General features: G+C 38.8%; 1 protein-coding gene across 1 annotated transcript in view; it reads left to right on the top strand.

Moving 5' to 3' along the window:
* STRS1 (DEA(D/H)-box RNA helicase family protein) overlaps positions 1-15,665 on the top strand; it is a 308,429-nt gene that overhangs the window by 73,799 nt on the left and 218,965 nt on the right. The window contains exon 4 of the mRNA XM_089459675.1: positions 8,834-8,914. Within this exon, the coding sequence (XP_089315801.1) occupies positions 8,834-8,914 (81 nt within the window). The remainder of the gene's footprint in view (positions 1-8,833; positions 8,915-15,665) is intronic.

Consider the following 15,665-nt stretch of genomic DNA (forward strand, 5'->3'; position numbering starts at 1 on the left):
TTGCACTCAGTGGCAGAGTATATTGCAGCCTGGATGGTGAGTAGTGAAGCAGTGTGGCTTCAGAAACTACTTGAGGGACTGTTTGATCATGTGCTGGAGTCGACTGCAAGATATTGTGACAATCAAAGTTGTGTGAAGCTTTCTGATAACCTTGTGTTTTTCATTACAGGTCCAAGCACATTGAGATAAAGTACCACTATATTTGTGACGTAGTGCAGAAGGGAGCAATGAAGCTCCGATATATACCTATAGATGAGCAAAGGGATGATATTTTGTTGAAGCCTCTGTCCTGGGTGAAGTTTGTGTACTTTAGGGACATGCTAGGATTTGTTGATACCTCTCTTAGTGAGAGGGAGTGATGGCGATATAACAAAGGATGGTCATTCTTCCTAGGTCAAGTGTGTTGACCCGGATTAGGAAGAATGGTCCTCAAGGCCCGGTCACTCGAAAGAGTGGGTGCCTTTCAGTAAGAACCCCTCTATTAGTGAGAGGGAGTGTTGATGTGATATCAATAGGGGCATGGCTCAGACCGTTAGTGACAACAGGAGCACGCACGAACTATTGACAATAGGGGTAGGAGAACTACTTGGGCTATTGGAGAGATAGCACGAGGGATGAACTTTCTAGAGAGGAATGGTCCCTGAGGCCTGGACACTCAAAGGAGTGGGTGCCTTTTCAACATCATGGCCTAGAATGAGTCCCTTGGAGTTGGGACATGAGTATCCCTAGGGTTTGACCATGGGTGAAGGAAAACTTGAACTAGTCGATGTACCATGAGGTTAAGCACCCACCAGATCATGGTGACTAGTTGATTGAGTACCATTGGTTAGGAGTGCTAACTTGGGTTCTGATACCTATTGATGATGTTGATGTAGGTCGAGTGTTGATTTAGATGATGATGTTATCGATGAGTTGTACCTTTCGCTAGAGAGATCATGTATGCAAAGAACATCTGGATAGTCATTATGAATACCTCCCTAGCTAAGAGGGAATGTTGAATTTTGTAGCTATGGTCGGTCTTCATAATATTTCATTTGTACTTGTAAAGATGAAATGTAAATTATATTTGTAAAAGAAAATTTTATTTGAAGCATGTTCTTCATGCTTGCAAGAAAAAGGAATATTTATTTGTTTTATATTCAAAAAGAAATTTCATAGGGCATGATCTTATCAAAGCGGGAAAAATGAAAAATGAAATTTGTATTTTTGCCTCCACAAGTGCCAAGTTGGCCCTCCTAGTCATCATGTCAGCCTACCAGTGAGAGACACCCATTCACATGATTGGAAGGCTATAAGTAGCCTATTCACATCCTTTCAAGAGGCACTTCGGATCATCACACATATCTCTATTTTTGAGCAAAGAAGATAAGGAGTACAAGGTCGAGAACAAAAGGAAGAGATACACTTCTTCTGCCCCTCGCTCTAGCAATTAAAGGAGGCCAAGATCAGGACGTTTATCTATGGCATATTTTCTGTGGCATAGTGTGAAGTCTGAGGCAAAATCGCAGGATGAATTTTGGGCCTCTTGTAGACCTGAAGCAGACCTCGTTGCAGAGATTTTGTGGATAGAATTGAGGACACTTGTCTTGGATTTTAGTGGAGGGTTGGCTTGGCTCTTGTTGGATGGTCATATTGCTGGTTAGTTGACTTGATGTATCTCTTGTTGCATTGATTCTCTAAGGAAAAGGTTGGCTGGGTTTTCCCCCCATTGTGGGTTTTCCCAGGGTAAAATCTTCTTGTCTCTTTGTGCATTGTGATCTCTATTGCTCTAGTATTTCTATGGTTGAATTTCTGAATGTATAATTGATTAATGATACATTGAAAGAGTAAAATAATCACCTACATCATTGGAAGTAATTATCAAGTTTCAGAAATAAGGTACTTGTATCTATTGTATTGAAAAATCAACAGTGCAGGCTATTGTGATCCGTACATATCAATAATTTGCTACCTAGAAGATATTGTCGCCATTTGGTTAGGGCATGCATGATAGCAAGCATCTCTTTATCATATGTTGATTTCAAATGCTCCCTCTTATTTAACTTTTTGCTCTCAAAAGCTATGGGATGGCCATATTGCATTAATATGGCTCCTAATCCAAACTTGGAAGCATCACATTCAATTATAAAAGGTTTTGAAAAATCAGGAGTTGATAACACCGGTGCTGAGGACATGACTTGCTTTAATATTTCAAAACATTGTTTTGCTTGATCATCCCATTTGAATGTATAGGCATGCACATATGAACGTAAGGGAATGCACAAGAAAAGTGTCTTAGGTGGTCCTCATTTAAAAAATGAGGTATGACCTGTGTAATATCCAAGTATCGTTTTCATCTGAAGTCTACATATTCTAAGTTAATGAAGGTAGTAAAACAGTTTAAGACAAGAAACTAAAAGCTTAAAATAACTTAAGAAGGCTAAGCAACAAGTTGATGAGATAGAAAAAGTAGCGAGACAACCATTCCAAGAGGATAATCTTGAATTTGATGACAAGATGACTGGTAATGATGATGATGATTCCTATGGTATCAAAATTCAGACCATAAAAACGATTACGAGGACAGTATCTCTCAGAATAAGCTTGAGGAAGCCTCGACAAAGTTAGGATGTAATATCCCTTAGGAGAATTTACCCTTATGGTTTAATAGAGCACGCGATAAATTTATACCACTAACACAGAATTATTTCTAATTTCAAATAGAAATGATATGGGATGCAAGCAAGTAGTAACTTCCACCAACAATATGTAACAGATCACCAATTTGCAATCTTGTTCCTAGTGTTGTTACATTATTCAGTACTCATAACTTTATAAACAGTGGCAATCTTTATTGGATGCATCAACCATTTACACAAGGGGTTACGACACCAATTTAATCCTACCAACAAACTGCCTATTTGGCTAATTCAACTTACAAGATCATTAGCTTCATGGCTGCCTCAGGAAACCCCCTAGCAATGCCCTTCACTACTCAGATTACACTTCGCTGCTTATCCAGAGATGCCCCAGTAGGCCTCGCTGCCCAGATCAGACTTTCGAAGAGGTTGTGTTGCTGCAATTGACCCGCAACAGGATCCGTCACTTCAATTGGCTACTCAGCAAAAGGGGATGCTATCACAGATTGCCTTTTGAAGGGATCTGATGCACAATTGATCCTTCAACAAGGATTTGTTTCTCAAATTAATCCACAGACAGGGTCCACTGCCACCATAGGGCTTTATTCAAGCCTTTCGCTCCCACAGAGGTATAAATGAACCTCAGACTGAACTTCAGGAGACTATGCTGTCAAGGATTTAGGCTTACAACAAGTGCGCTATTATTTGAATATGGGCCGCTGCCTCAAAAGTGGCCTCAGTGCTACTTCACTGACCCAAAGATTTACCTTTTAGAGAAATCTGTTGCCACAGAGGGACTCTTCAAGGCAGTCCGCATGCATCGGATATGTTTTCAGGGTGGTTTGTTGCCCAGACTTCACTAGTTGATCCTTGCTGTTCTAGGAAACATGTTGGACAAACCTACATTGTCACAAATTAACCCTTTGCTGCCCAAACAAGCTGCAGAGCCTTGATGCCCCATAATTTTTCTTCAAAAACCCTTGATTGCCACAAACAGATGGATGATACTTCATAAATTATGCTAAACAGAAATAAGAGAAGGGATTAGCTAGGGTGGAATATTTCACCATCAAAACCAATAAGAGAAAAGGGATCTTAAAACTAGTGTTGCACGAAATGCCCCCTCGACCCCCCGGATCAAAACCCCGAAATGCGGATCGGGTCGGAAAAGACGATTCTTGCCCTGTCGGAATCGTCCGGCCCGATCTGCGTTTTGGAATTTTCGAAACGCATTTTGGCCGGTGGATCGCCCATCCAAAACGTGGCGTTTCGGGGCCGGATCTGTAATAATCGCGGCCGTTTCCATGTGCAGCCGGCTGGTTTTGCCGTGCGGCCCCACAAATTTGAATTTTTTTAATTTTTAATTTTTTCTATTGCTTGGAGGTGGGTCCAAGATGGGTTAGGGTAAGAAATGAAGGGATTAAAAGGCCCTTTCACCTCTCATTTGCTCACTTGTATTTTTTGAGATATTGGAGAAGAAAGGAGAAAGAGGAGAGATTTGAGGAGAGCTTGGAGGAGTGAAGAAGGAGGAGCTAGGAGAAGGAGGAGGAGCTTAGAGGAGTAAAGAAGGGCTTCCATCTACAAGAGCTAAAGAGGTAAGTGCAAACCCCAAACTCCCTCATTTTTTTGTATTTTTCTCCTCCCTCTCCTACTCTTTCCCATTCTTTGTTTTTGCTCATTTAATTGCAGGTTGTCCACCACCTATATTCATATTCCAAGATGGTGTTCTTTTGGCTTCTATGTATCATTCCACTTTTGGTTTTAATGATGGCAAGGGGGAGTAGGAATAGAAGGGAAGAAGAACAAGAGGATAGTGGTCCCCATATGAGTGACCCAATGTATGATGAGGAGGAAGGGTTTGAAGAGGAAGGGGATGAACTTGAAGGGAACACTGAAACACTAGAGGGGAAGCTGCATTGACACCCTTGTGGAACTATGTGACCAAACTTGAAGGGGGAAAAGGTGGTGGAAGCTACAAATTTTTGTGCCCTCATGGTTGTCATGGAGGAAAACCATTTAGTGGTTCATATACTCGTGTGAGGAGGCATATTTGTGGGGTGATGGATAGTGATGATAAAAAGGGTGTTGTGGGGATACAAATTTGCCCAAACATTTCAGCTGAACAAAGAAGAAAATACATCCAAATAGAGGAGGTTGCACAACAAAAAAGCAAGAAACAAAAAACTCAGTCTGAATCAAGTGCAACCTCTAGATTTGGTAGCTCATCTCCTCATGGTACTTCTGCAAGCTCTGGAGGTAAAAGAACAATAGGGGGTTTCTTGAATGTTGTTGGGAGGGATGATGTGGATGGAAAGATAGTCCAATTTCGTTGTGCTTGCGGTGTACCATTCAATGTGCTTCGTTCTCCCTATTGGCATGAAATGGTAAAGGCCATCAATGAAGCCCCAAAAGGATACAAGTCCCCCAACTATGAGAAAGCTAGAACATGGTTATTAGAAAGAGAAAAAGCAAATGTTCAAAGAGCTTTGACACATTTTACAAATGAGTGGGTGGATTGTGGGGTATCCATTATATCAGATGGGTGGACAAATATTAGAAACCAACATTTGATAAATGTTCTTGGTGTTTCTGCTAGTGGTGCAATATTTATTACATGTCATGGCTCCCCCTCCATCAGTGCAAGTTCCCAAAACATTGCAAATCTCTTATTGCCATCAATCAGAGATGTTGGTCCGAATAATGTGGTTCAAGTGATCACAGATAATGCGGCAAATTGTAAGGCAGCAGGAAAAGTTATTGAGCGTACTCATCCACACATCTTTTGGTTTGGGTGCTTGGTTCACACATTGACCCTTTTGATGCATGATATTGTGAAGCATAAAGAATGTGGATGGATTAATGGGCTTTACAGGAAAGGGAAGCAACTCATTAAATTTATCACAGGGCATACAAGGGTAAACTACTTCTATGGCACTTACTCCAAGTTGCAGTTGCTTAAAATTGCAAAAACAAGATTTGCAAGTTATTACCTCACCTTTAGGCGGCTAGTGAAGGTGAGACAAGCTTTAACTAATATGGTGACCTCTGAATCATGGGAGGAAATTAACATTGATAAATATGGTGCTAATGTAGCCAAGGACACTATTCTTGACATGTTCTTTTGGTCGTAGGTTAAATATGTTTTACAAATCACCAAACCAATTTATTACATGATCAAGTTTGCAGATTCAGATCGGCCAATAATTGGGGAGTTGTATGAGCAAATGGATAGCATGTTGGGGAAGATTAAAGACATTGTTGAGCCTAGAGATATCATCTTGTACAATTATGTTCGTGCAGAGGTGGAAAATTGATGGGAAATGCTAATGTTCCATTGCACGCATTAGCATATGTTTTGATACCTAAATACTATCATCCATCATGGATTTCAACACCAGCACCTGGGGGGGGAGCAGGAGAAAACCACACCTAGATCCAGAGGTTCTAGAAAAATATATGATTGCATTGGGTAAATTAGTCCCTAATGAGGAGGAGGCTGCCATGGTACAGAAATAGTTGAGCAACTATATGCTTAACACTGGTCCATTTGGGAGCATGCATGCAATTAGAGATTGAGAGAGTTTTTCTTCTCTTGAGTGGTGGAACATGCATGGATGTGCTACTCCACTTCTACAGACTTTGGCATTGCAGGTGCTATCATAGTTGGTAAACACTTCTTCTACAGAGAGGCGTTGGAGTTCTTATTTTTTCATCCACAGTGTTAAAAGGAACAAGTTGAGTTTAGATTGGGTAGAGAGCTTGGTTTATGTTCATTACAATTTGCGATTGTTGTCCCATTACTGTGATGATGCAAAGAATAATAAAGACCTTAAGGTTTAGGACAGGAATCTAGAGGAGCCCAATTTGGAGGATGGAGTGTCACGATTAGAGCTATTAGAGGATGCTGTTCTCTAGGTATGTCCATTGTGGTATGAATTTTGCTTATAAAGTATTTCTCTAATTCCTGTTTTTAATTTTTTTTGTTAACTAGTGGTTTTTTTTGGTATGAATTTTTTGAGCGATTCTAGGATGATGATGACCGAGTTGATATGCCACCTCGATCTGGTCCCTTGGTTCCTAGGTTCCATGGTTCAACACCAACAGTAGGGGCTTCGTCTTCATCAGTTTCAGTCCCACTCCCACAACTTCCACAGGCACCATCTTCTTCATTGCCACCATGTGGACGCCCACCGCCACGTTCTCTTCATGGTGGAAGGAGGAGAGATTAGTAGATATATTCACAATTTACTACTTTTGTCATAGATTAATCATTAGACTTGTAGGCTTGTTGTGAATTTGAAGCTTTTTGTCTTGGCAGTGACCAAGTGGCCTATTTTGTAAACATTATTATTTGAATTTTGGACATGACCAATGTTGACAGTTGCTCACTTGCTAGATAATATGCTTTATGCTTTATGTTCTATAATATGCTTAAATGTTTTAATATTTTATAACATGCTTAAAAATTTGATGTATGTTTTTAATTGCCAGAATATAGATGGTTGATGCTCGAATAATTAATCATTGATGTACAATGGAATCATGGATGCCATATCTATCTTGATTTATTTAAAAATATGCATGTTTTCATGTCTTCTACAACTAATTTGGTATTTGGGATGTTTGTTTGAACACACACACACACACACATACACACACACATATATATATAGTAGACGCTTCGCTTCCTAGAAATTTGGAAAATGATGCTTCCGCATCCCCGCTTCCAAAAAACGTCCCCGTTTCCAAAAAACGTCCTCGTTTCGTGCAACATTGCTTAAAACCCTCCAAGAGCCTCAGATCAGAATTTAGAAAAATCAACAATCCATGATGACAAAAATGGTTCTCCTCTCTCCTTTTCATAGATTCCCTTTGTGGTCTTCCCTCCTAATTTTAAATTGACGAGCTAACAAGTTTCCCTCCATTTTACCCCAAATTTTGGCTTTTATCACAAGTTTTCCTCCAATTAGCCCAAATGACCCAATTTTATCCCAATAAAATCAAGTAATGGGTTCCCCCTTTACAAAAGACTACAGCTTATGGGGTTAGATAAGCTAATTCATCCTCCCATGGTCAATTAATTAGAACTTAAAAGTCGAAGTCGGGATTAAATCGGCAAGGGTCCAGAAGTTGAAAAAGTCGGCAAAATTAAAAAAAATACAAAAATATTCTTTTTTTTAAAAAAAATCCAGACTTTTTCAATAAAATCCCGATTAAAAAAAATAAAAAATAAAAATTGTTAAAGAAACTACCTCATTCACGATTTTTTTGGAAAAAGTCCCGATTTAATCCCGACTTTGTCAACTGGGAAAAAATTGGCAAAAAATCGGTCGATTTAATCGGCCAGCCAAAAAATCGCATTTTGGGGATTTAATCCCGATTTTTTCCACACTGCTCGTGTCCAACATTCTTTCAAACAAAGATTCTTTCGGGACTGAATCAAAAGCCTTCTGGAAGTCTACAAAAACAACATAAGACTTTGGAAGACTGCTGTTTAGACTTCTCAACAATAGCCTGAAGTGTAAATATGTGGTCAACAGTCTAGTAGCCATTCCTGAAGTCTACTTGTCCTCTAGCTCTGGCTTTGTTCTTCTTGAAATGATCTGAAAGCCATATATTCAAAATCATGACATAATGTTTGGCAAAAGTATGACCAATTATGATAATGCTGTAGCTATTTTGTTTTGTAGATTCTATTTAACTTTTGGGTAGATTTGTTACAGGCGCTCAGAAGCATATTAAACTATTCATGCCATGTTAGCAGCTATATGCTTTTTTCATATTTATATTTCAAGTTTTAATTTTTTTGATTCGCTGTTGGCCCCATCCCAGATTCTCTATTCGATTATTTATTACCAGTAAAATGGATACTCTAATTCCATAGCTTCTTTCTGACAAAATTTTTATAGTTTGCCACCTCTTTTCCTGTTAAATAGTATGAGTCTAGTTGCAGCCCTATATTAAAGCCATATACAAGTGACATGTATCCTGGATTTTTCCTCAAACCATTCTTTCTATGTAATTTTATCTCCTTGTAGATTGTTAGGAAGAATCTGCCTTTTTTCCGAAACCATTTTTTGATATTGTTGAGTGCTTCTCACACTTTTTTTCATTTCAATTCATGAATTTGATGTAGAATTATCCTGACCATGGAAAACCTTCTTTTTAATTTTTATCTTGGCAAGGCCTGATTCTGATTTAGAACCATATTGCAGGACATTGTTGTTGCTACTCCAGGGCGTTTGAAGGACTTAATGGACAGCGGCTTCTGTGACCTTAGTGAGGCTTCCTTTGTGGTAAGAAAAAATGTTTTGGTTTGTTGTCATGATAATTTCCGACTTTTCAATGTATAAATCTGTTATCGAATTTGCAGCCACTTTGTCCTATTATTACTATGATACGATAATGACATTGCTAATCTTGTCAAAATTGGATAATAAAAATCCTAAATTTATGAATTTGGTTATAATAATTCTTGTTCAAGAAAATGCGTCTCTACAACTTGGTTTCTGCTATAAATCAGGTGATCTGGTTTTTGAAAAGAATTATGAACCAACTAAAATATATTCACCGAGTTAGAATTTGATAAGTAGCTTAGACACATGGATATTTTCGATAAACATTACAAACGCCTTAAACTTGATGCAATGGTGTTCTTGAATAAACATGTCCTAAGGTTTTGCCCCCCTGAAGTTGCTATGACCATGACCTTGTATGTTACTTTATGTAATTGAAATAGGGGAGTCCACATGACCTCAGATATACCTCTCTGTTGCACAAGTTTCTGGAATGTGGGATCGCCTGGAATGTCAATATGGGTGTGGTATGTCCATGAGCTTTGCTCGAATATGTAAAAAATAACAAATTGGGAGTGACAATGTTATACTTAGAAAAAGAAAAAATATAGAATTTTTGAAAAATTGAAATAGAAGTTAAAGTCATAATACTAATTAACTAGTCATTATGCCATCCATTTTGTAATGAACATTGAACATCCCCAACCAAATCATATTGAAATCTCAAAATTTGATTTGTTAATAATTAAATGCAGTTGTTACATAGTCCAACTAACAAAAGGGGGCAAATCAATAGGAAATCAAAAGATAATTCATTAGGATTGATGTTAAGGATATGATGTGATTTTGTAATATCTCTTTCCAATCCATAGACGCATGAGAGGTTTGGAGTCATAGCCTATCTGGATCCCATGGGCTATTGACAAAGAAGGGGGGTCAACAAAATAAATTAATAAATAATTAAATAAAGGTGGTAAAAGTCACTTTAGAAAAATAAAGTGACCCATGGTTTTTGCTTACCACCCATGGTTTTCGGAGGAGGAAAATATTATAAAAAAGAGTAGACTCAAGGTGAGATGTGAAGAATTATTTGTGAATTAACAAGGAGCTCAAACAACTTACTGAGTGAGGGAGAAACCCTCGATATTTCCTAGTTTCGGTGTTGGAATATACACCCTAGCTGGTGGTGGTTGGTTTCGGTGGTTGTAAAGCCACCCTAGCCAATCATTTGTGATCTTTGCATGGAGACCGAGTTGATCCATCAGGGATCGATTTATCCATTCAAGCAGAGGGCTGAAATTATTGTGCAAAAGTGTCGATTTGCAGTTAAGAGGAGTCCGAAATACCCAACTTAGGGAGGTTGAATTGCATATCTTTCTGAGGAGGAATTTGTTGTGCTCTAGGAGGCTAAATTAATTAAATTTGCAGAGGCAAAGCATCATATTTCCGGGGCCTGAATTATTGTTGAATTTGCCAAGGTTAGTGAGGGCTGATTTGGCAGTCATAGGAGTCCAAAATACCCAACTTAGGGAGGTTGAATTGCATATCTTGCCGAGGAGGAATTTGTTGTGCTCTAGGAGGCTAAATTAATTAAATTTGCAGAGGCCAAGCATCATATTTCCGGGGCCTGAATTATTGTTGAATTTGCCAAGGTTAGTGAGGGCTGATTTGGCAGTCATAGGGAGGCCAAATTACCTAAGCAAATTGTTGGAGGGCGAGTTGCTGATTGTGCAAATTGAGGAGATCAATTGACATCTTTAGGAGGTCGAGAATGTGTTATATGGAGGGTGAATGAAACAATATTCTTGGACACTGAATTGTTCTCCTTCAAGGGGCCGAATTAATCATCAATAGAGAATTGAGTTGCCCAAATTATGGAGGTCGAAACAATGTTGCATGAAGCGCCTCCCCCCTCACGGTTCCAAGCCCCGAAGCGTGTCCCGTACGGAAGCGCCTAGGAAGCTTGGCCGGAAGTGCGCTTTCGAATTTTTTGCCGCTTCCTGGAAATTCGGAAGCGTGGTACGGAAGCGCCGAAGCGCGCTTCGTACGGCGCATTGGGCGTCGGAAGCGTGGCGCTTTGGAGGAGGAAGCGTACGCTTCCGGAAAAGCGTTTAGAAAATCGTTTTTTTTCAATTTTTTTTTAAATTTTAGGTGAGTTTGCTTGTTGGGGGTGGTCCCACCTTGGGTTAGGGTGACGAATGAAGGCAAAAAAAAGTATAAATATAGTAGATGCTCCCTCATGGTAATGTTAAATTCTTAAATTAAAAGTGACATTCTCCTTTATTTTTCATTTTCATCCTTTTACTTAAATTTTTAACATTACCATGAAATGACTCAGGATGTTTGAGAGTGGTTGCAGCCTCATTGGACTTCATATGGAGAAAATAGAATTTCATATCCTATTCAAAATTCAGCAGACTTAACAGTTTTCAGGAATTCAGGATCAATGGGATTGTGGCATTTCATTAGATTATATCAAGTATAAAGGTATGTGATTAGCATTTAATCAAGAACACCAAGCCCTATATGTACCCTAGTGTTGGTGGTGTTAATTGTTGAACTCCTTTGTCACGCGGCACGCCCTTAGCAAAAAATTACCTTTCAATCAAGTCAAAATCATCAATCAAGCATGTTAAGCTTTTTCTACCATATTTTAAGTCTTGAATTAGGTAGTTTGATCAAAATTGGGCAATGTTGACTAATATCCCTAGAGAATCGAGGTAGAGGCAAAGGCTAGACAAGAGGAGAAGAATTTAGATTCTAGATGGTTGATGCATCTAAATGGTTGATGCTCGAATAATTAATCATTAATGTACAATGGATGTTATATCTATATTGATTTATGCAAAAATATGCATGTTTTCATGTCTTCTACAATTAATTTGCTATTTGGGATGTTTGTTTTGAGTATAAATGCAAATATATATATATATATATATATATATAGATATATATATATATCTATATATATATATATATAGATATATATATATATATATATATCTATATATAGCAGACGCTTCCGCGGACGCTTCGCTTCCTAGATTTTTTGAAAATGACGCTTTCGCGTCCCCGCTTCCAAAAAACGCTTCCGCTTCGCCCCCACTTCGTGCAACACTGGGTCGAAATTGTGGATTCTCAAGAGGGACAAATTGGATTTATTAGAGGGCCAAATTACAGTAATAAGGAGGGACAAATTTCCTGTTGCAGGGAGGCCAAAATATTTTGTTGAAGGGTCAAACTATCAAGGAGTTCAGGGGCAAGTATTTTCAAGAGGCTACCCACCAGGTTTTGTCTCAAGAATTTATGTAAAAATTCCTCCAAAAATCTGTTAGGATATTCCGACACATAGGAAATAGTTAAGTTCAACTTGGTCTAGTATAGAGTTAGGTAAAGTGTGTTTCTTTACCGCTGTACATTTTGTAACTTACAATCCGACGGTCACGATATGTAGTGATCCGACGGTTCACTCTCTCCTCGGTATTACCGACACTTGATCCGTGGCTTGACACCCGATTGGTCCATGAGTTCTATTTAAAGCGCATGGAGGGTCATTGTTCGGGTAATCCGTGCATGAGAGAAGCTTATGTAAATTTTCATTCTTTGATTAATAAATTGCCTGTAGTAGCCACGTTGGCACAGGCCGTGGACTGTTTCCCTCTTTGAGGGTTTTAACCACGTCAAAAATACTGGTGTATTGATCTGTGATCTGGTTGTGAGCGACGTCCTTTTGGTGTTCTTTCTGAGGAACTTACCCTGTAAATTCCTACATGGTATCAGAGCTATTTGAGGGCCGCGTCCGTTGGTGATCCAAATCTGAAGCCGGTAGAACTACATCCGACTGTCGTTTCCTAGATCTGCTGTTTCTGACTGCTTTCGGGCCGAGAGGACTGCTCTGTTGTGTTCGGAGCATCTGTTCCAGTGAGGAACCCTTTTCGTTTCACGCGAAAAGGTTTCCGGTAGCCCTAGCTGCGTCATTTTCAAGATCTGGAGGTATACAATCTTTATTTGCAGTTTACTGTTATTTTCTCTCTGCTTATTTCGGTTTCGGTTTATTTAGTTTTTTTTTAACCGGATCTATACCTTTCATTTCTGCGTATGCTCTTTGCCCTGCGACTCTGTGCGATCTGGGCAAATCAGAAACAGAAAGGAAGGATTTTTCTCATGCGTATGCTCTTTTCCCTGCACCTTAGTTTGATCTCGGAAAATCAGAAACATTGAGAAAAATATTTAGTTTTTCGGCTAAAGCTAACTTTGAGCCGCAAGGTTCATTTTTTAAAATATCTAGTTTTTTGGCTAAAGCTAACTTCGAGCCATAAGGTTCGTTTTCTTTGCATGTCCGTGTTGGGTTTTGTGTTTTGTGTTTTGTAGGGAAAAAGAGCTTTCTCAAGGCAAGCACGCAAACCAAGGCCCCCCCCCTCTCTCTCTCTCTCAAATTTTTTGTATAGATCAATTGGTTCAAAGCTATTTTAAGAGAGTAGAGGTCTTGGGTTCAAGTCTCCATTTTGTGGGGGCGGATTTTTTCATTCCCGCACATTCGCGCACTTTGCCGGCAACTTCAACAATTTTTTTTTCAAAAAGCCATAACTTCTTCATCCGGAAGCCTTTTTTCAGAGCCGTTTTTTTTAAAACAGCGTAATTTTTCGAGATCTATCCATTGGAACACTTACTTTCAGCATCTTCAGCTTCAGTTTTTTTTAAAAATGGAAAGTCCATGCCAAGTCATTCTTGACAGCACTAACTACTTCCAATGGATAGCCTACATGGAAGATTTACTTAGAAGTAAAGGTCTCTACAGAATAGCCACAGGCCAAGAGAAGAAACCAAAAGATGAAGACAAGGCTGCAAAATGGGAAAATAGACAAGATCAAGCACGTGGTTTGATAGGAATGTCTATTTCTCCTGATCTTAGATTCCATATTGCAGAACTTGATACTCCTCATGAAGCATTGGAACAAATCACTAAAGTTTTTGGGATTAAAAATGAAATTAGAGCCCATCAACTTGAAAATGAGTTGCTTACATTGGATCCTAATAATTTTTCTTGCATTGAAGATTTCTTGTCCAAATTCAAGACCTTTAGATATCTCTTGGAAGGTGTTAAGGTTAAGAAAGAAGATAGTAACCTTATTTATTCCATCCTTACTAAGTTGGGACCAGCCTACTCTGTATTTGTTTCCACCTTCCATTTTACAAGGGAAGCTTTCATTTGTCAAGGAAAAGACTACAAGGCCCCTTCCTTTGACTCTTTTTGTGATTCTTTAATAAGAGAACAAGAAAAACTCTTACACCTTGGTCTTCTTAATCTTGGAAACTCTTCCAAGAAAGCGTTAGCCGCCCAGCAGCAACCAAATTCAAAGAATCCTAAGAAGTCATATCCTAAAAAGAATGGTCCTAAACCAAACAAGGGTCCTAAGCAAACTCAACCTCAAAATGAAAGATCATTTCAGCAAAATGATAAGACCAATAAAAACAAATGGAAGAAGACTGATAGACATTGTAACTTTTGTAATCGAGATGGCCACTTAGAATCTAAATGCTTTAAGAAGATGGAAGCCTTGGAAGCCGCAATGAAGAAACATAACATCCATGTGGAACATTCTTCAACTTCAACTTCATCTTCAGGAATGGCACTTTCTGCATGTCGTTGTCAATCATCTCAGTCTGGTTATGCATTAAATGTATCTTCTTCTTCTCATTCTCATGAGTGGCTCATTGATTCTGGAGCCTCTTATCACATGGCCAAAAACAAAGCCATGTTTTCTTCTTTAAATGATTGTAACACCAAAAATATATATGTTGGTGATGATAGATCTCTTAATGTTGTAGGGACTGGAACTGTTCATCTAGACAATGGTCAGTTTAATGATGTATTATGTGTTCCAACCTTATCCTGCAACCTTCTATCTGTATATCAGATAACTCATTCAGGTGAAGGTAAAATTGTTGAATTTTCACCTCATGATGTTGTAATCAAGGATCTAAGAGATCCTAAACAGATTCTAGCTACTGGTATTGCTGATGATTCCACAAGGTTGTATAAGTTTCACAACTTTGGGTCATCAAATCTTCCCTCAGTATTTGTTGCTCATAATGATGAAGTGAGCAAACTTTGGCATGAGCGATTTGGTCACTTAAACTATCGCTCCCTTCAGCATCTATGTAAAGAAAATATGGTGACAGGTCTTCCTATGGTATCTTGCAGAGATGGTGTTTGTTCCGGATGTGTACTCGGAAAACATCATCGGGACAGTTTTGAAAAACGTGCCTCTTGGCACGCCTCAGCCCCTTTACAGCTTGTGCACAGTGATTTATGTGGTCCACTTCCTGTTGCTTCATTCTCTGGCTGCAAGTATTTCTTAACTTTCATTGATGATTTCTCCAGACGCACTTGGGTATACTTCTTAAAACTCAAGAGCGAAGTATTTAACACTTTTTTGGCCTTCAAAGCCTTTGTTGAAAAACAATCTGGACATCAAATTCTTAAGCTAAGAACTGATAATGGTGGAGAATATGTTAAAAACACATTCATCAACTTTTGCACCGAAAATGGAATTCAAATGCAACATACTGTTCCATACACTCCACAACAAAATGGTGTAGCTGAAAGGAAAAATCGCACCTTAAAGGAAATGGCTAATTGTATGCTGCAATCTAAAGGACTCAGTCTTAGTTTTTGGGCCGAAGCAATTAATTGTGCAAATTATATAATAAATCGCACTCCTACTAAGGTTCTAAAGAATATCACTCC

Source organism: Pinus tabuliformis, chromosome 7 (genome assembly GCF_031772625.1).
Source record: "Pinus tabuliformis cultivar Carrire ecotype Pingquan chromosome 7, CPIR1, whole genome shotgun sequence".
Taxonomy (NCBI): Eukaryota; Viridiplantae; Streptophyta; class Pinopsida; order Pinales; family Pinaceae; genus Pinus; species Pinus tabuliformis.